This window comes from Apodemus sylvaticus, chromosome 11 (assembly GCF_947179515.1).
Source record: "Apodemus sylvaticus chromosome 11, mApoSyl1.1, whole genome shotgun sequence".
Taxonomy (NCBI): domain Eukaryota; kingdom Metazoa; phylum Chordata; class Mammalia; order Rodentia; family Muridae; genus Apodemus; species Apodemus sylvaticus.
The window spans coordinates 98,531,072-98,552,409 of record NC_067482.1 but is presented as its reverse complement, the minus strand read 5'-3'; the positions used below and the strand labels follow the sequence as shown (position 1 = coordinate 98,552,409).

The window sequence follows — 21,338 nt, the reverse complement described above, 5'->3', positions numbered from 1 at the left end:
GGGTTGCTATAGTAACCTATCCACAGATGAGCTTCAAAAGGAGGGGGTTTTGAGATTTACATAGGAATGGTTCCTGGCATGGAGATCTAAGTGAGAATGACTCCTGGTATCGAGGTCTCCTGGCATTGAGATCCAGGTGGGGATGGCTCCTGGTATGAAGAGTTCTTGGCTTTGAGATCTAAGTGAGGATGGCTCCTGGCATTTATGTAGCCCCAGAGATGGCAGGTCTAGACCAGAAGCCCACAGATGCGGGGATCTGGGACAATTCTGTGGACAATGGGGATGCGAGACTACAGGAGATGCCTCCTGGCATCCCCCATCCTCATGGGACTTGATCACTGTCTCCCCCCAAAAATGACTCCCTTAATATCGCCTTTACAGACCCAGGGAAACGGTTTACTGCTTGGCCAAAGGGGTGAACCTGGGGTCTTAGGTTCTATATGTCAGGGTGGGTCAACGGGTTCACATTTCAGATTAGACTGAAGATTGAAAGCCCTCCAACAGTTCCCATAGGGCCTGACAAAGTGCTTGCAGAACAGGGACCCCCTAAGCTGCTAGACAAAGAAATCATTCTAAAGCCCCCCCCTTCCCCGTCGTAACCAAGGCTCCCACTAACGCTCCTGCCTCAACTCTAGTCACTCTGCCCCCCACTACTAGAGACAGGTTACTATACCTAATTCAGGGGGCATTCCAAGTTCTAAATGCTACAAACCCCAGTGCAACTACATCCTGCTGGCTCTGTCTGGCAGCAGGTCCTCCTTATTATGAAGGGACTGCAGTCACTGGTCCCATCAGTGTTACCACAGACCCCAGCCATTGTCCCTGGGGGTCCCAAAGTAAACTAAACCTGACTGAGGTATCAGGGACAGGGTCATGTATAGGCCATGTGCCCTCAACCCACCAGCATCTTGGCAATAATACTCTGGCTGTTAACACCACCGGATCCAACCAATATCTGCTTCCTAATAATAATAGTTGGTGGGTACACAGCACTGGCCTCACTCCCTGTGTGTCTACTACTATCTTTAATCAAAGCAAAGATTTCTGTGTTATGATTAAATTAGTTCCCAGAATCTATTACCATCCAGAAGAAGCGGTTATAGAAGCCTTGAGGGCAAGCATCGATGCGAGAAAAGGGAACCAGTCTCTCTTACTTTAGCAGTTATGCTAGGACTAGGATTAGTGGCAAGAATAGGGACCAGAACTACTGCCCTTATCAAGGGGCCTTCAGACCTTCAGCGTGGACTAAATACTCTTCAAATGGCCATGAACCAAGATCTAAGAGCTTTAGAAAAATCTCTCAGTCAACTGGAAGAGTCCCTCACTTCATGGTCTGAGGTGGTGCTGCAGAACAGGAGAGGATTAGACTTACTGTTTCTTAGAGAAGGGGGCTTATGTGCAGCTGTAAAAGAAGAATGTTGCTTCTATGTAGATCACTCAGGAGCCATTAGGGACTCCATGAGCAAACTCAGAGAGAGACCAGAAAAACATCAACAGGACAGAGAGGCCACTCAAAACTGGTACGAGGGTTGGTTCAGCAAATCACCATGGATGACAACTTTGCTTTTGGCCCTGACAGGTCCCTTACTAATTTTGCTCTTTCCACTAACTAAGTCCTTGCATAATTAATAAGCTAATTGCTTTTGTTAGACAAAGAATTAATGCCGTACAGATTCTTATGTTGTGCCAGCAGTATCAAAAGTCAGAAAAAGACAATGTACGATATGTAGAACCCAAAATTTAATTCTCTAGTTCTATGATTAGACCTACTCACTAGAAGGAATGGGAAATGAGAGACTCCAACCCGAGATTTTTAGACCTTATGACATAGATCACAGCTGGAACCTCCCCATTTCTTTGTAGTTTTCTTCTTTAATGCCCCCCCTCCCCGCCCCGACTGCAGCTGTGTGGGGACCGAACTCCTCTGTCCCTGCATGGGACACGAGCTCGGCCCCAGTGCACTGGATAAATAAACCTTATATGTTTGCATCAAGGATGGTCTCTCGTGAATTTTGGGGGCTTCACCTTATTGAGACTTGAGTGAGGGTCTCCCGGGATTTGGGAGTCTTTCAGAACCCTAAGTGTTCTTTCTCCAGCTATAGTTGCCTTTTGGCCCCTACATTTTGAACTGCTTAGTTGCTATTGTTATGAAACACTTAGGTACAGTACAGCTAATGATCTTAAAGCAGAGATACAAAGAACTAGATACAAAAGATCAGAAATATGAGCTCTCAGTACCAGCAATTGCTTCAGGATTGAAGCATGCAAAAAGGAAAGGAGGGAATGAAAGAGTTAACTCAGGAAGTTTTAAAAGGTCAGAGGCTGAGTTGCATTCCTCAGACCACAAAGGGGATGGGGAGACCTACCTAAGGGTGGGGATGCATTCTGAAGGACTGAACATTGGCCACCTACCTCATCACCTAACACCAAGTATCCTGCATGCACATGTTGCACAGACCTTCAAGTTAAACACTCACACACACAAAATAATAGAAGAATAAAAATACTTTAACACAGTACTCATACATAAGACAATGTATGGCCTTTGGTATATTAAAAGTAATTTTGTTTCTATTTTGTTGAGTAATTTAATTATGAACGGAGGTTAAATATTGTCAAACGAGCCAGGCAGTGGTGGCGCATTCCTCAAATCCCAGCACTTGGGAGGCAGAGGCAGGCGGATTTCTGAGTTCGAGGCCAGCCTGGTCAATAGAATGAGTTCCAGGACAACCAGGGCTATACAGAGAAACCCTGTCTCAAAAAACCAAATATACATATTTGTATATGTATATATACATATTTGACAATATATATTGTCAAATGTTTCTCTAAAGTCTTTGACAGAAGCACCTATGGAATCTCAGCTGATTTTAAAATAAACAACAAAAGGCCATCTATGGGGCAGTAACCACTTAACAGGAAGGTATAAGCCAAAACAAAATTCTACCAGCTTTAGTCAACTCTTAAATTCTAGGGAATTACTAAGTAGAGCCACTTGTCCAGGATTGAACACAACTTTCCAGAAAACACTTAAAATAAGAAGCAGGTAAAATATAATTACATTATCTCCTTAAAAGGGTCACCAAAGGTCAGAGGCAGATAAGTAAATTCATGACCACCAATTGTTGAAATCATTCTCACAGAGCAGGTTATGACAACATTTTTTTTTTTAATTAAAAGCACTGTAGCTGGGCGGTGGTGGCGCACACCTGTAATCCCAGCACTCTGGGAGGCAGAGGCAGGCGGATTTCTGAGTTTGAGGCCAGCCTGGTCTATAGAGTGAGGTCAGGACAGCCAGGGCTACACAGAGAAACCCTGTCTCAAAAAAAAAAAAAAAAAAAAAAAGCTCTGTGGCCTGCCTGTGTGATAGAAATATAGAAATATCAAGTAAATATCCTCATCTGTGGCTTGTTTCATTTAACTTAACAAGTATTGTTTGAATATTAAATCATGTTCTGTTTTCTTACAGTGGTTTTTAGACCACATGGCTGATGATGACTGGTGGCCAATGCAGATACTAATTAAGTGTCCCAGTCAAATTGTGAGACAGGTAAGGAAAGATCTTTCAGTTTATTGTAAATTGGCCTATAAATGGCATTGAAGATAATTTGCAAAGCTCTGTCTCCTATCATAAAACTCATTTGCTTTTTTTTTCATCAGATCTTTTAACACAACTGCCACTATGAAGTGACAGGAACATTTTGTCCTTTATACATTAAATAAGACCAGCTGTTATTGCTGGATCATTTCTTATAGAGTCTTCCTTCAGTAGTGTAATACAGTATTACATGTATAGGGTAAATTCATTCTTATGCCAAATGGATCTGTGACAACTGGAAAGTATGAACAACTGTGTTCACATATGCAAAAAATACGCTTCCACTGTAGGGCTCACTACAAGCCGGTTGATTGGTTTTAAAAGAGAAAGAAAAAGGGATTTCTTTTTTAGCAGAGACCAAGATTAACTTTCAAAACCACATGTTGTCAAAGAAGAAAATAAATCTCTAACTTGAAACAAAACCATAAACATGACACAATTCCAGACATTAGGACAAGGAGTAACTCAGAGGAGTGCATAGATTGTGTCCTGTTGGAATGCCTGTGTGAACATTTAGGGAAGTATGAAGAACTGTGTTCACAGCCTCAAATAAACCACTTTGACAACATTCCTTCAGCTGCTAAGTAGTGAGCTGGACAATCAGTTAGGGCTCGAGTCCCAGCACCCACCCTGGAGGCTCACAGCCATCCCGTTGCAGCAGACCCTCCGTGAGCACAAGATACTTGTCCATGGTGTAGAGACATACATGCAGGCAGAGCCCCATACACATAAAATTAAAGACGTCAAATGACCTGTTGATTAGATTTGTTTCTAGCAAAATTTAACAAATTAATGAACAATGAGACACTAGCCCATCCAACTGTAAGACATGACACCCTATACTGAGTACTACTATTTTAATTTTGTTTTATATCTTTGGTCCTTGCTCATAACTTCAAATGATGCTTACTAAGGGATACCAACCTTTGACCTTTCTGCTCAGGGCTTCTAGATCACCTGAAGGTCCTGCTCTGGAGAATCTATACCACCTCTCAGCATCCCATCCAGTGGCCCAGTGAGGGACACTTCTGACATACACCTCTGTTCATCTAGAAACAGCCATATTGTTAACTGCCCCAGGTCCCAATAAACTGGATCTGAAAAACTTTGAGCATGAATAATGTTATGATAAAAACAAATGTGAGTTTAAATGTTAAGAGTGCTAGGATTAAATCAGATTAAATACACTAAAAAAAGGGGGGTCTTGCAGCTGACACTAGAAAACTAATTTTTGGTTTAATTAACCCACCTTTTGTGTTTATACTAACTGTAGCTCTATAGGGCTGGAGAGGCGGCTCAGCAGTTAAGAGCTCTTGCTCTTCCAGAGGAATCAGGATTCCTAGAACTCCATCAGGCATCTCACAACTGTCTGTAACACTCGTTTCAGGGAACCTGATGCCCTCTTCTGGCCTCTGTGGGTACTGCATGCACATGGTGCAGGCAAACACTCAGACACACATAAAATAAATAGCTGCTGGAGAGATTCACTTGGCAGTTAAGAGCACCTGTTGCTCTTACTGTGCTCTTACTGAGCACAGAAAACTAGAATTTAATTCTTGGCACCAATATCAAATAGCCCATAGCCATCTTAACTCCAAATCCAGGACACTCAACTCCTCTGGCCTCCATAGGGAAACCTGCACACACACACACACACACACACACCTCTGAGGATAGTCATATAGTCTATGGCCAGGTTACAGGTTCAGCTTTGATGGGCAAGAGCCTAGAATTCCTGTCTTAGGATTTTACTGCTGTGAACAGACACCATGACCAAGGCAACTCTTATAAAGGACAACATTTAACTGGGGCTGGCTCACAGGTTCAGAGGTTCAGTCCAGGCAGACATGGCCTGGGAGGATCTGAGAGGTCTACATCTTCATCCACAGGAAGTCAGGAGTCTGAATCTCTCCTCCACCACTGGGAAGAGCTTAAGATTAAGGCCTGGAAATGTCCCATTCCCCTTTACACTGAGACAGTGTCCACAGAGAGGACAGGGTATATGGGTTTGCATATGTATCGACTTGCACAGCCATTAGTAGATAATCATTTCTATCTCGCAGAAGTAGCCTTGACAGGAACAGATTGCCAGCCCCATGGCCCCAGGATCAGGGAGTGTGGCAAAAACTGGGCACCCTCATCTAGGAGCCTCCAGGAGTTGTCCTAACTCTGCTAGGTGCTAGGCACCAATGTCCTCAGGCTGGACAAACCTGACCTCCAGCCCCATCTCCCCCTCCACAGTTGGAAAGGTTGGAGTCTCGCCTTTCTGGATGAGACGCTGCTGCTCTGGTCCAGCCAGAGACCTCTTCTGTGACACGAAGGTATCTCCCCAAAATTCACTTTTGACGCTCTGTCCCAGAGCAGCAGGGCTGGGGCCTTTGGGTGTTATTTGGCAGAGCCCTGTGGACAGGCAAGGCCTGTGGAGGAGAGTTGTGGAGCACACAGTGTGGAGCACTCCCTCCTTAGGATCTTGCAAGGCAATGACTGGCAGAAAGGAGTCCCCCACCCCCCCAAACCTGCAGACTCCTTCATCTCAGGCTTGCATCTCAGGCTGAGCAATACATTTCTGTTCGTTACAAAGTATCCATCTGTGGTCCTCTGAAGTAACAACGCAGTGAACCAGGCGCCCTGACCAGCCTCACCTTGGACTCGTTCGAGTCGGCAGAAGCTGCCCTGTGGTTTGTTTTGAAGCAGGGGGTTTTAATAAGTGATGTTTTAAACATAATCCTCCGGCCTGAGCCCGCATCACCCCAATAGCAGGCCTGTTAACCACGCCCGGTATTGTTACATCCTTCCTTAAATTGCTCTCTTCTAGAAAACTGCAGCTCTGCCCCTTCTGCCGTGGGTTTACTCTCTACCTACCTGGTTAGGTCAGGCCTGCCTTCATCTTCTGACTTGTCATCTCGTTCTACTCCTGCTTCCCTGAGCTGTGTCCTTCACAGCACCTGGTAGTGACTCTAGGAAGCCAGCACTGTGAGATGAGATAAGGAGTGCAGGCCATTCCTCCTGGAGAGAAATCCTTAGATACCCTGTTCCAGGTGATCGAGGTGGGTTCCGTGAGATAGCGGGTCAGTTAATCTTGCCTGTGAAAAGAATGCTTGGTGAGGTTTGAGTCAGGAAAAGAAAGCTACAATCTGGAAAATCCTTGTCTAAAAACTGGCTAAGACAGCACCAAATGCCTTCCACCTCACACCTCAGAGAATGGCAGGAGTCCACAGCCCCCAGTCCCTGCCCCTGAGGCCATGGGCAGGATCTCAACAGTTCCATGGTTCTGTGAGGTCACTGAGAGAAGAATCGGGACTTAGGTCTGTCTCCTCCACCTGCTCCAAACCCTCGCTCCTTTGGGTTTTGGCAATTTTGGGATGAGGGGGGTCAGCTGAGTGAGCAGTGGGTCCAAGTGCAGTCTCCCCTCCGGCCACCACAGCCTCTTACCGCCTTTATGAAGAGAAATTAGGCAGTGTGAGTCACTCCCACCGATGCAAGCTGAGACGCCTCCCTGAAGCTCCTCAGAGGGAGAACAACACCGAAAACAGCCTTTTGTCCTTCTGTTTCTAGAAAAGATAACGAACAAGAAATCCGCATTCAAGCTGAACAAAGATGTTTGCACAAAACGAGGCTGAGAAAATGGAGGAGGCTTTAACATCGAGCAGCATGGCCTTCGAGACCACGGCGGTCACGTTCTTCATCATCCTGCTCGTGTGCTTCAGCTGCATCTTCCTCTTACTGGCAATCTTTCTATATAAATGGTACAAGCCCGTGTTAATAATCAGTAGATCTCAAGGCGCATAGCAAGAAGTAATCTAGGATAATAGAAATAATCTATATAGAAATAATCTAGGATAATTTTAGATAGCTAGTGGCACACACCTGTAATCCTAGAATTCTGGAGGGAGAGGCTGGAGGATTTGTAATTCAAGGTCATTCTTTATTACACAGAGACCTGGAGGTCAGCCTAGGCTATGGGAGACCCTGTCTCAAAACCCCAATGGAAATAGAATAAGTAATGTAAGGATCCCACTTTGGAGTTTTGAAAGTGCCAGTTTCCTGTCTAAGCGTGAATGCCCTGAGCCATGCCTTGGAGGCTTCTTTTTTGAAGCTTTGCTTGTTATTTTAGTTATAGAGGTTACAACGATGAAGAACCAGTGAAGCGCCTCTGTACAGGTGAAGACTGCTTAGCTGCTAACGCAGAGATGGACAAACCCGAAGATCAAGACAGGTAAGTCGCCGGGCAGTGGTGGCGTACGCCTTTAGTCCCAGCACTTGGGGGGCAGAGGTAGGCTGATTTCTAAGTTCGAGGCCAGCCTGGTCTACAGAGTGAGTTCCAGGTCAGCCAGGGCTACACAGAGAAACCCTGTCTTGAAAAAACAAAACAACAACAACAACAACAAAGACAGATAAGTCTAGGGATGAGAAGAGGGCTTGCTGAGGTGTAACACCCCATTTGGCTCCCAGCACCCACAGAAAAAGCAAGTATAAAGTAACATCTGTAACCCCAACTTTACCCCAACTCGACCCCAGCTTGGGGCAAAGACAGATCGCAGCCCAGGGAGCTGTGCACTTCAGGTCCACGGACTGATCCCATCCCCCACCCCTGACAAAAAACAAGGTGAAGAAATGACATCCAGAGGGGCAACAGCTAACCGCTGAGCTCTACACACCCAGTCAGATAAGAGACTGTATATCCACACACCGCACACACAGACACACATGTACACATACATACAGACAGTTATACATACACACAGTCACACACACAGACACACACAGACATACCCAGACACACAGTTACACACACACATAGTCACACACACAATACACACTTAGACATATACACATAATCACACAGAGACAGTTACACACAATCATACACACATATACATATCCACACATAGAGAGTTACACATATAGTCATACACACACAATGTCACACACAGTTTTACATACACAGTTATACACACAGACACACACACAGTTATATACACAGTCTCACACACACAGAATTACACACATACACACATACATGCACACAAACACACATACTAACATGAAGTGATGCAGATATCCTAGCCATTTTTATGTGTGGGAATGTCTAAGATGTATGGATTGTTTTCAAACTCTTGGTGATTTTCCAGGGTCCTACTGCACTTCGTAAACATGAACATGCCAGTGAGGCCTGGCATTCTTGTGCAAAGGCAGAGTAAGGAAGAGATGAACACATCCTTAGGAAACAACATCAAGGCCGAAGAGTATAAAAACAGACAGACACATGAGCCTGCGAGTGCTAGAGACACCAGCCCTGAGGTGACGCGCGCTCTCGGGGGTTGCTTACGGCAGAGGTCTGACTGGGGAGGAGAGTCACCGTGTGGGCGTAATTAGATCATAATGGTTAGACGAGGCGTGGTCAAGCCGCAGGCTTCTACTGTTGGCTTTCATTCTCACACTCCTGTTTGCCTTAACATTTTCCCTTCACAGTTTCTCTCAGACTCCTGGGATCTTAGAGCTGTCAAAGTCCTTGCCACTTATCTAGGTCCTGAACTTCTGTCCCATGGAAAACTGAAACAGTTGCGGCCTTCCTATGGCTGCTAAACAAGCACTGTGTCCTACCGTAGTCCTGGGAACCTTCCACATCTGCACACACACTTGAGAACCTTCATGAGTGCGTGCCTGCTAGGCCCCCACAGCCTAAGACCGGACACTGGGACACACTGCTCTGAGCCTTGGCTACATGCCTCAAATAGTGTTAGCATCAGTGTAGGGGGCCAAGCACGGTGCGCTATCACGCTGAAACCCCTTTTTCTATTCCTTGTTCTCAGTGTCCATATTAACAGTGCTTTAGCACACGGGCCCCTTGCTCTTCACAGCGTGGTCATTTGTCCCATTCTCTTTGCAGGGTGAGCTTGCTGAGAAAATACCCATACATGTCCACAGACCTCCTTCAGTTTCGGAAAGCCAAAAAAGACCTTTAAAAGGAGTGACGTTTTCTAAGGAGGTGATTGTTGTGGATCTTGGAAACGAATACCCTACGCCTCGGAGCTATGCTCGAGAACATAAGGAGAGGAAATGAAGCGCAGAAGAGCTGTGCCAGAAGTTTGACCTTTGACCAGCTCGGACCGCCTGAGAGTGCTGGGTCGTGTCAGGCAGCAGGAGGCTCGGAAGTGAGCAGATACGGACGGTAGTCTACCTTTGTGGAAGAAGAGAACTGTGCAAAATTCTGTACGTAAAATTCTGAGCTCAAATATATTTTTTAACAAACAAATCTGAGTGTGGTAAGTTGACTATAATAAACACCCTTAAACTGTCTAGCACAGCAGTGAGGCTCATGCTTGTTCAGGTTTTAGAAAGGCCATACTTTGGATTCTTTGATCAGAGGCATTCATGAGCACGCTGCATTTACCATCATGGGAACCCTGAAATCTATGCCTGGGGTCCCCTGTGCATTGCGTATAGTCCAGAACCGCCCATGTACTGATTATTACTTTATAAGATTGGTTCAAAAATCAAACTACTACCAACAAACCTACTGCTAAATTTGGCAAGCTTTAGGATTAAACCATTCTTGATTTCTGTCATTTAAAATAACTGTAAAAGGCAGGAACAGGGATACACACCTGTAGTATCAGCTACTTGGGAGGCCAACTTCAGGAGATTACTGGAATCTATGTGAGATCAGTGTGGGCAATACAACAAGACTTCATCTCTAATAAATGGTATAAATGTGCTGTTCAAATGTGTAATATTCAAGCATCAGGCAGAATGGCTACCTTCAGAGGATTGCAGGAAACATAGACAAATGTGACGGGGTTGGGCTGGGGGGAGGGGCAGGGGCGCCTGTCTGTGTGGAAAGCTTGTTGGTTACAGTTGAGGACTCCTGTTAGAGACTTGACTGCTAACTCGGGCAACTCGGATGTCCTGAGCAGCCAGGCAGCTAGTGTCCCGAGTGAGCTAGAAGCAAGGTAGAGGAACATGCTGCATTGGTCTGGGCTGAGAGAGATGTGCGAAATACTCAGACTCTGTGTTCTCAAGAAGCATTTTAGTGTTTTACCTAAAACTTACCTTACAATTTTGACTTATTACGGTAAAACACACATATACCTGATTGCTCAGGGGTAGTAAATTCATTCACATTGGTATACAGCCATCATTTCCAGCCATTCACAGAAACCATCCAATAGAACTGGAACCCTGAACCCCAGTGTTAGCTCCCAGTCCCTGTGAGTCTGACTACTTCATGTGTGCTTCCCTTCGAGGCTGGCTTGTGTCATTTGGCAGTGTCCTTGCGGTGACGTGGGTGTCACCACCTTCATGCCTGTCCAGCAGAGGGGCATTGCATTTGTGTGTCCACCACGCTGAACTCACCCTCCATCTGCTGATGGACAATTCTGTTGCTTCTGTCTTTGGACAATTGTTGTGATGCTGTTATGAATATTAACCATTTAAGGAAAAAATCAGACTCCCCCATATGTCTCTATTGCTGTGTGTTCCGGTGTAAGTTTGTAATTTCAGTGTCTGTTTCCACCTCTGCATTCATGGATCCAAAGTTACTTCATCCTAAACTGAGAAGAGAACGTGGGAGATTAATACTTAAACGTGTGTCGGAGTCAATATTTCCTGTACTAGTCAAGGCTTGGTAATCATTCCGTCAGGAGTGTCATGGTCCGGGCACACAGGCGCCTAGAAGTCCACGGGCCTCAGGACCCTAACAACAGCAGTGCACTCAGGAAGAGCATATAACAATTTATAGTTAATTTAAATTTTATTGGTACTGTGATGCTGTTTGCATTTATTTGGTTTTGTTTTTATTTTGGAGTCAAAAGAAGACTCTACCTACCTAGTCTTTACCCAGGTTTGTATTTCTTTATGTTGAAGTAGAACAGTAACAAACAGTTGATGGCAGTAATGGCCGGGCCAGGACGCAGGAATGGTTAGGATGTGGAGATTTCTCTGGAGCCATTTCAGGGGAGAAGGGCACAGATGTAGCGTTGGCAGGCGATCAGGAGGAGACCGGGGTGTGGTGGCTCCTGAGTTTGGAGATGTGAGAGACTCCCAAATGGGAATCCTAGAGGAAAGATTAGTGATTTATTTTTAAAGTGGATTTTAGCTCTGTTGAACTTGTAATGTTGGCCAGAGGGGCAACTAAAGATGCCACATGAGGGCTGGGCGTGGTGTGGTGCCTGCCTCAGTGCTGGGCAGAAGGAATGTGAATCTGAGACCAGCCTGAGCTACGTAACGCGATACCGTCTCAAACAAAATAAAAATACAGATATTAAACAACAAGACATTCCACTGGGTGCGGAACAGCACCCAGGAGGAATAAACCACACAGATTTCAGAATTTGAGGGCAGCCTGGTTTACATAGTGAGGTTGCATCTCAGGCTAGCTGGAATTTTATTTATTTATTTATTTTGGTTTGGTTTTTCGAGACAGGGTTTCTCTGTGTAGCCCTGGCTGTCCTGGAACTGATTCTTGTAGACCAGGTTGGCCTCGAACTCAGAAATCCTGCCTCGGCCTCCCAAGTCCTGGGATTACAGGCGTGTGCCACCCCCACCCGGCTAGTTGGAATTTTATAACGAACCCTGTTGTCTTTGTTACTTTTCTGTTGCTGAGATAAAACACCAGGACTTCAAGGTTGTTGGCCCTCATCTCCTCTGGCCATGGCGACTTGGGGAGGGGGAGCCGGTGTCCGACAGTGCTTACCCCACTCTGGAAGCCAGGGGCTGCACAGGAGGGAAGGGAAGGCTGAGATGCCGCTCCAGGGGAGGGAAGGCCAGCGCTGGTTCGGTCACCAGGCCTGCGACAAGGCCAGGGCCATGAGGTTCTCAGGCTCTGGACATCCAGGTTACAGAAGAGCAGAGGACAGAGTCTGGGGCCTGAGGGCTGGGGACAGGAGCTAGTCCAGGGCTGGGGGAGGGGCGTTCTGGCTTGTCCTGCAGATCGTTATTAGCTTGTTGGACGTAGGCTTGGCTGTGGCTGGGAGCGGAGAGAGGCCTGTTACTGAGAATTAGGCTGCAGCTCTGCAGGCAAGGGCCTTCTTGGCTCCCTCATAGCAGATCTTGATGAAAAGAGCCAGCCCGGGGTTCTGAGCAGTGCACTGTCACGGCAGAAAATGGAAACTTAAAACCGGGCGGCACTTCTCAGGTTGGGTCTGAGATGAAATACTTTTTGCAGGGAGAATTGTTTGGGAAGGGAAGTTTATTGACCACGCCCTCGGCCTCTGTGAAACTCATTAGCGCGGAGAAGTGGTCCCGCCTCTGGTCCTGTCGTCCTGGTCTGAGATGTTAGGGATGCCTCAACTGGAAGGACTTGGGGCGTTGCCCTATGTGACTGATGGCCACGAGTCTATAGGGGGCTCCATGGGTGGCCGAGGCCTGGTGCTGGGGCAGGCGAAGCTCCTACTGTTCCCTCGGGGCCTCCAGGATTTCTAGCTCGACTTTTGGGCTCCCTCTGATGGTCCACTGTCCTGCACATCACCAAGGCAACTTACCGAAGAAACATTTGTGTGTGGCTTAAGGTCATGACCTTAAGTAGGGAGCAAGGCAGCAGACAGACAAGGCGCAGGAGCAGTAGCTGAGAGCATAACCAAGAGGCAGAGAGAATGGCGTGGGTTTTTCGTATCTCAAACCCACCCACAGTGACAAATGTCCTCCAACAAGGAAAACACACGTTCCAATCCTTCCCAAGCACTTCTACCAACTCGAGATCAAGAATTCAAATATTTGTATCTATGGGGGGACATTCTCAAACAAAACACAACAGGTACCCACCTAGGCCAGAGAATCGGCAACTGCTGCATCCTCTGTGTGATCCTTGATGTCATCTTCAATGTATTCTATTGAGTGTCACCAAGACACACTTGTTTCAGTGGCTGTCCTTATGCCGGTTTGTGCTCTTGTCTGTCCTTCCAGACCAGTGCAATGGCCCCCACAGTGTGACTCCTCTCCAAAAAGGAAACCCGCTTCCACTGTGTTTACTCACCTACTGTTTCCTGGATGTGAAGAAATCCTTTTTCAGAAACATTATAACAAAAGGGTTATTTTAGTTCCTAAGTGATTGGGAAAATTCAGGTAAGCTGGGCAAGGGTGGCACACAACTTTAATCCTAGGACTCCAAAGGCAGAGGCAGAGGCAGCCGGATCTCTGAGTTCAAGGCCAGTCAGGGCTACACAGTGAGATTCTATTTTTTTTTAAAGGACCAACAGTAATGACAACAAAAGCCCTATTTCAACCACAGGAGCAAGAAAAAGATGAGTCAGCTGTTTTAGATTGTGCGAAGGTAAGGAGGAACAGAAAATGGCCCCGAGTACCCGGGAGCTGGTGTGGCTCATGGATAGACTGCTTCCTGCCGTGTAGACGGGCTTTATGCCCAGTGTCTTAGTTTAGGGTTTAGGCTTTAGTCTTAGGGCTTCTATTGCTGTGAAGAAACACCATGACCAAAGAAACAGGGGCAAAGGTTTATTCGGCACACACTGCCACTCTTCTCGGCGGTCACCCCATGGCACCGGCATCTCCAAAACTGCTGGAGTCCTGGGCTGCAGCTGGCCAGGCTGCACTCCATTAACAGCCTCTCCTGGGCTCGCTTCAGGGACTTTCCCTGCCACGCAGTGTCAGCCTCCTCCAAGACACCTTCAAAACCACCTGGGTGACTCTCACACTACCACGTCTGGCTGCCAGCGCAGGCCATGTCTGGATCCCAGGTTCTGTGTGCTGAGCCCAAGAAAACAAACACTTCCCAGGAGATTTCACCTCCTCAGCGATGCTCACCTCAGGCACTGTTAAAGCCTTAGCTCCACTAACCAGAATCCCATGTCCTAGTAATGCAAAGCGGTCCCTTCAACGATGCTCACCTCAGTCACTGCTAAAGTCTTAGCTCCACTAACCAGAATCCCATGTCCCAGTAATGCAAAGGGGTCCCTTCAACGATGCTCATCTCTTGTTAATCATGGCTAACTCTTCAGCTCACCAGAATAATACAATCTCATTTCAAAATAGCAAATGGCCCCGATAGCGTCTTTAAACTTCCCTCTGAAATGCCACAAGCCAGGTCCCCATCCTCAGCGCTGCTCTCAACAATCTTATTTTCCAAGCTCCCACAGAACAGTCACTGCCCGCTCAACACTCAATGGCTTTTCTAGCCTAAAGTTCCAAAGTCCTTCCTAAGTAAGTTGTCTTACTTAGGGTTACCATTTCGACGTTGAAGCAGCATGATCAAAAATCAAGTTGGCAGGGAAAGGGCTTATTCAGTTTACACCTCCACTTGATAGTCATTATCAACAGAAGTCAGAATAAGAACTCAAAGCACGGCAGGAACCTGGAGTCAGGAGCTGATGCAGAGGCTGGGGAGGGGTGCTGCTTCCCGCTTGCTGCCCACAGCTTGCTCAGCCTGCTTTCTTGTAGAACCCGGGACCGCCTCTGAGCTCCATAAGACTGCCCAAGACTGCCTCCAACCACAGTGGGCTGGGCCTCCCCTATCGATCTCTGATTAAGAAAGCGCCCTACAGCCCCGTCTTCTAGGGGCACTTTCTCATAAGACGCTCCCCCTTCTCATGACTCCAGCCTGTGTCAAGTCCACACATACCAGCCAGCACAGCCACCATCGCAAAGTAAATCCCACGTGTGTTAGATGCTCTATTGCTGTGAAGAGACTCCATGACCACAGCAGCTCAAAAGGAAACCATCTAACTGGGCTTCCTTACAGATTCAGAGGTCTAGTCCGCCATCAAGGCGGTTGGCTTGGGCTTTTGAAAACATCAGAGCCCGCCTCCACTTCCTCCAACAAAGCCACATCTAATCAAAAGAGTTCCACTCCCTAGAGATTAAGCATTCAAATACATGATCTTATGGGCTGTTCTCATTCCCGCTACCCCAGCAAACAGCCCTGCAAAGACTATGGAGCCAGAGCTCCACGCCTGTCTTGGCTGGTAAGACCCTCTCTCCAAAGCAAGCGCATCACATGAGAAAACGCAGGGAGGAAGGCTTGCATGCTTGTTCTGAATCCCTAACCCAATCTAAAACCAATCTAAAACCAAGGTGTGATTATTATCTGTGAAATTCTGGGAAATGGGTGATATTGATAAAGGAATACATAGATGAGCTAAGGGCTCCTTCGCAGCACAGCAGGATTGATTGTCAACGTTTCTGGAGGATAATTAGGCAGTTTCTTGACACAGTGTCTCTCTGTGTAGCCCTGGCTGTCCTGGAATTCACTACGTAGACCAGGCTGGCCTTGGACTCATAAAGACCCATATACCATCCGTGTCTGGCTTAGGTTTTTTTTGTTTGTTTGTTTGTTTTAAATGTATGTACCTTTTGAGCCAGTAATCCCTCTGCCTGGAATTTATTCTGTAAATATAAGACAATATTAATGTATAAACTGTTTCTTCCATTGCCAGGGTTAGGGGAGGAAGGCTGTGGGCAGGAAGATGGCAGTCTTCAGATTCTGCTCCTGTGAGTCAGCCTGTTCTTCTCACTAGAAACAAGTCATGGGTCACCCCACACTCAGGGGAGGGTCTACAGAGGGCACCAGTACCAAGAAGCAAAGAGAGGGGTCAGGCTGCCCACTAGAGCCCCAGCGACTGAGAGAAACACAAATCTCTGGGAATGTTTGGCTTTGGGGCAGGTCAGCAGAGAGTGTAAGGCACTGTCCTTTCCGTGTTCCCTCTGATTCCAGAGGGTTTGGTGGAAGTGGAGGTGGAGGCCATAGGCCATTTCTCAGCTATTTCACCTTGTCTTTTGAAACAGGAACCCTGGGCTCATTGATTATCACAAGCTGGCTGCCTATAGAGCCCCCAAGAGATCTACCTCTCTCTGCCCCACAGAACAGAGATCACAGGCATGGCTTTTTACATAGGTGCTAGGATCAGACTGAGCAGAGCAAGTTTTTTGGCAGAGCAAGTCATTTTCCCAGTCCCAATTCCAGAATGTTTAAAGTACCTGTGCTGTTGCCTGCTGCTGCTGGTGGTGGTAGTGGTGGTGTCTTTGAGAGGCAAAAGGGAAACTGAGGAAGTTTTCCAGAAGAAAATGTTTTAAATTTTATTTCTTTTATGAATGAGTGTTTTGCTTGAATATATGTCTATAACATATAAGTGCCTGTTTTCTGTTGAGACCAGAAGACGACTGGAATTACAGATGGTTGTGAGTTGGTTGCCATGTGAATACTGGGAATCAAAACTCAGTCCTCTGGAAGAGCAGCCAGTGTTCTTAACTGTAGAGCCAACTTTCCAGCCCCAGGAGGAAAAAGTGTTTGAGCAAAGTGTTGCTGATTCGGCAGAGGCTTCTAAGTAGAAGAAACGGACACTTTTGAGAGTTTGTCCAGAGCTCAGAGCTGTGAAACCAACAATTCCCTTAGCCACCTGATCTCACTCTGATCTTTTAACTCTTTTCTGTCATTAAGAAAAGTGATGGGAGCCAGGCGGTGGTGGCGCACGCCTGTAATCCCAGCACTCTGGAAGGCAGAGGCAGGCAGATATCTGAGTTTGGGGCCAGCCTGGTCTACAGAGTGAGTTCCAGGACAGCCAGGGCTACACAGAGAAACCCTGTCTCAAAAAAAACCAAATCCAAAAAAAACAAAAAAACAAACAAAAAAAAAAGAAAAGAAAAGAAAAGAAAAGAAAAGTGATGGGTCTGGCGAGATGGCACAGTGGTTAAGAGCACTGAATGCTCTTTCATAGATTCAATGCCCAGAACCTACATGGAAACTCACGAGCGCCTCTAACTCCAGTTGCAGGGAGATCTGATGTCTCCTGAGGGTACCATGCTTGCATGTACTGCACCAACATATAGGAAAACAGCCATCTACATAAACTGAAGAAAAAATAGTGAGGGTCAGTGAGGTGCTCGCATCATAAAGACACTTGCTGCATGCAAAGCCAGACCAGTGAGTTTCAGCTCCAGAGTCCAGAGAGACTCGATAGTTTATTAAAAGGTTGCAATGCACAAATGTTGAAGAATATTCATCTGATCATACTAACAATTTTCCTGTTACTCACTGTGCAGTGGAACTCTGCAGCACATGGATAGAAGAAAGAACATATCCTCAAACAAACAAGCTCTGTGCAGATGTGAGTCATCAGTCGGGTAATTGTGAATGATGTTGTTTGCAGACAGTTGACTTCCCAGGCTTAGACAACTATGACATAGAATTGTAGCCAGTCCCAAATTTCCATGAGAGTGTCTGCTGGTCACCTGGAGCAATGTTGTCTTTAAATATATCTTGTTTTGTTGTATGTGGGTGTTTGCTTGTCTGTCTGCGCAGTGTATGTGTGCCTGGTGCCTGCTGAGGCCAGGAGAGGGTGTTGGAAGCCTAAGGGAGAACAGACAGTGCTCTTTTTTTTTTTTTTTAAGATTTATTTATTTATTATATGTAAGTATACTGCAGCTGTCTTCAGACACTCCAGGAGAGGGAGTCAGATCTTGTTACGGATGGTTGTGAGCCACCATGTGGTTGCTGGGATTTGAACTCAGGACCTTTGGAAGAGCAGTCAGTGCTCTTAACCCCTGAGCCATCTCTCCAGCTCCAGACAGTGCTCTTAATCACTGAAACTGCTCTCTTTTACTTTTGGGGGGGGGGGGAGACAGGGTTTCTCTGTGTAGCCCTGGCTGTCCTGGAACTCACTCTGTAGACCAGGCTGGCCTCAAACTCACAGAGATCTGCCTGCCTCTGCCTCCAGAGTGCTGGGATTAAAGGCGTTTATCACCATTGCCTGGTCTCCCTTTTAGTTTTAAATGTTTTGAAGCAGAATTTCAACCCTGTAGTCCAGGCTGGCCAAGACCTTATAGTTACCATGCCTGAGCCTCCCCAGTGCTGAGACGACAAGCATGTACCTGTAATTTTAAAACTATTTATATTCTAAGGAACATACAAGTATTTGTTACTCGCCATTATTTACAGAAAAAGGGAAACAATATACAGTTGACTCACATTCTGATACCACAAGCAATTTTTCTGGCTACTTCTTTAGCTCAAATATTATAAAGACTGAAGCTGGCTGATAACGTAGATGATTGCATTTGTAAGCTCAACTATGCCAGCAGGCACTAACATCTAACCACGTGGCTTCAAGTATACAAGCCACCTTAGATGTTCACTAGCGGAGCCTTGCATTTCAGTTTTGCATAGCTTAGTAAACAAACCAGACTTGTCTGGAGTGATGGCTCTGGTTAAGAGCACTGGCTGCTTTTCCAGAGTTCAATTCCCAGCACCCACATGGCAGCTCACAACTGTCTGTAACTCCAGTTCCAGGGGCTCTAGCGCCCTTGCACAAACATACATGCAGGCAAAACATCAATGCACATACAGATAAATTAAAAAAGCACACAAAAGCGGACTCGTCTGGTTTCCCGGGGTGTGGGTGCTTGAGGGACTGAGGTGAAATGGCTCAGAGGGTGAGGTGCCTGCCGCTGGGGCCCTGAGCTTGGCCTCTGGGACCCGTATGTTGGAAAGAAAGGACGGAGTCTAAGCCTGGTTTCTCAACTCTATACTCATGACAGGGTTTTTTAAAAAATTGTTTTATGTGTGTGTTTTGTCTGCTTATATATCTATACAGCCCATGCATGTCTGGTCCTAAGAAGTGAGAAGTGAGTCTTGGATCCTCTGAGACTGGAGTCTGAGACAGCTGTGAGCTGCCTGTGGATGCAGGATTCTAGGCCCTCCAGAAGAGCATCTAGTTAACCACTGGGCGTATTTCCAGCCCCAGTAAATACTGTTTATAAAGGGAGCACGAAGGGAAAGATGCCTGGTGTCTGCTCTGCTCTCTGCATTTATACGGGCAGGCAGCCCTTGGCCCTGCACGCTTAGTTACACACACATAGAACACACACATACGCATACATAGACACATACATGTTGCACATACACATTATTACTTTCAAAACAACATATTCTTTTTCTAAAAAATAAATTTTTATTTTTCAAAACCTACTTTAATAAGGGTTCTCAAATGCTTCGACCCCTCTTCTGTCCAAAGGTAGAGAAGAAAAGATGGTAAATAAATCAAGGGGATGTGGACCTGTTTAGAAGTATTTTTTTAGGGTGGGGGCATTCTAATCTTTGTAGTCAGGATACCAGCAGTCCAGTTCAGTAGTGCCAGGATACTGTAAGACTTATCAGTTTTATCTTACTGGACCCCCTTGAGTGGGCCATGTGGAGGCGGAAATTGGTGCAAAATGCACAAGGAATTTTTATTAAAAAAAAAAAAAACTAGCGCCGAGCAGTGGTGGCGCACGCCTGTAATCCCAGCACCTGGTAGGCAGAGGCAGGTGGATTTCTGAGTTCGAGGCCAGCCTGGTCTACAGAGTGAGTTCCAGGACAGCCAGGGCTACACAGAGAAACCCTGTCTCGAAAAAACCAAAAAACCAAACAAACCAAAAAAAAACAAAACAAAACAAAAAAAAAACCAAACAAACAAACAAAAAAAAACCCTAGCATGCTGGGTCATTCTGCATATAAGAGTGAGCGACCCCATGTCTGTGCTGCCTGGGCTGTTCTATCCTCCTCAGTCACCATTAAGCACAATGTGATTGGCAGAGCAGTGTTACATAAAAACTAATTGGTTGTTAGGTGATGGCTTGGTGGCCAATGGTCTGTCCGGTCAGTCCTTCGGAATGCATCCCCACCCCTAGGTCAGTCTCCCTCTCACCCTTGTGGTCTGAGGAATGCAACCCAGCCCCTGACCCTTTTAAAGGTCTTGAGTTAACTCTTTCAATACCAAACACGAGTCAGCAGCAGTGACATGATCCAGCAGAGGCCTCCAGGCCTCCACCGAAAATCAGCAGAGGTCAACAGGAGCAAGCAGTGACGTGAGGATCAGTGAAGACTCAAGAGCAAAGAAGCGACATGGCTAGCTGTGCAGTCTCCCAGCCTCTGCCCGTGAGTCCTGCTCAGACTCTCTCCAAGTGTCATGTCCTCTCAGAAGCCCTGCCCTGCCTCAGCGAAACAACACCCGAGTCTGCAGCAGCTGACTTCCCCTTCACAGTTCAAACTTGCTTTTTCATTAGAATGTAGTTATTTTTCACACAAGATCCAGACTACATACACGATGCCCATATAGGCCATCCGATCCCTGGGGTCCACGTGATGGGAGCAGAGAACTGACTCCGGAACTTGCCCTATGACCTCCACACATGAGCTGTGGACTGTGGATGAGTGTGGACAAACTCACAATAATAAACAAAACATAAAAGAATCTAAAAGGACAATTATCAAGCCCATGTTTTGGAGGCGAAGGACACAAATTCAGTCTGTTTACCCAAAACAATTATAATTTGAGGGTACACCCCTCTGCCTCCAACAGCATCCGGCGGGCCTTGCGTGACTGTACATGTCTGGAAGCATGGCTTCCCTCTGTGTAGTGTCTCTTACATCTGTGCTGTACCTCTTCCCTTTGACTTGCCATCTTCAGGCTCACTGCTAGGCAAGGCTTTTCTTTTTTACATTGTTTTATCATTTCTTGAAAATTAAAGAAAGCTTCAATTAACTCTGGACAATCTAACATTTCTTAAATGTCTCAAGTATTATTACAGTCTGTAAATGTACCCCCCCCCCCATGGGTGTGTGGGAACTCCACGGTTTTGTTCACTATTGAGCCAGTACTTTTTCTACTACAATTTCCTTTCCTTTCCCACTTTTACTTTTTCCATTGTGTTTCTTTCCCATTTTTGCAATGTCTTATTGGAGGCCATTTTTAAATCGCAGATCTGAAGAGTGCCTTAGGTCCACTGGTCTGCTAGACTCAATCAAGTTACATTC

General features: G+C 46.3%; 1 protein-coding gene across 1 annotated transcript; it reads left to right on the top strand.

Moving 5' to 3' along the window:
* The first annotated feature begins 7,195 nt into the window (after window positions 1–7,195).
* Window positions 7,196–9,662, top strand: C11H2orf74 (chromosome 11 C2orf74 homolog). Its single transcript, XM_052199741.1, has 4 exons — window positions 7,196–7,344; window positions 7,713–7,814; window positions 8,731–8,899; window positions 9,489–9,662. Exons 1-4 carry the CDS (start codon window positions 7,196–7,198, stop codon window positions 9,660–9,662), a joined length of 594 nt encoding a protein of 197 aa, XP_052055701.1.
* Window positions 9,663–21,338: the final 11,676 nt, after the last annotated feature.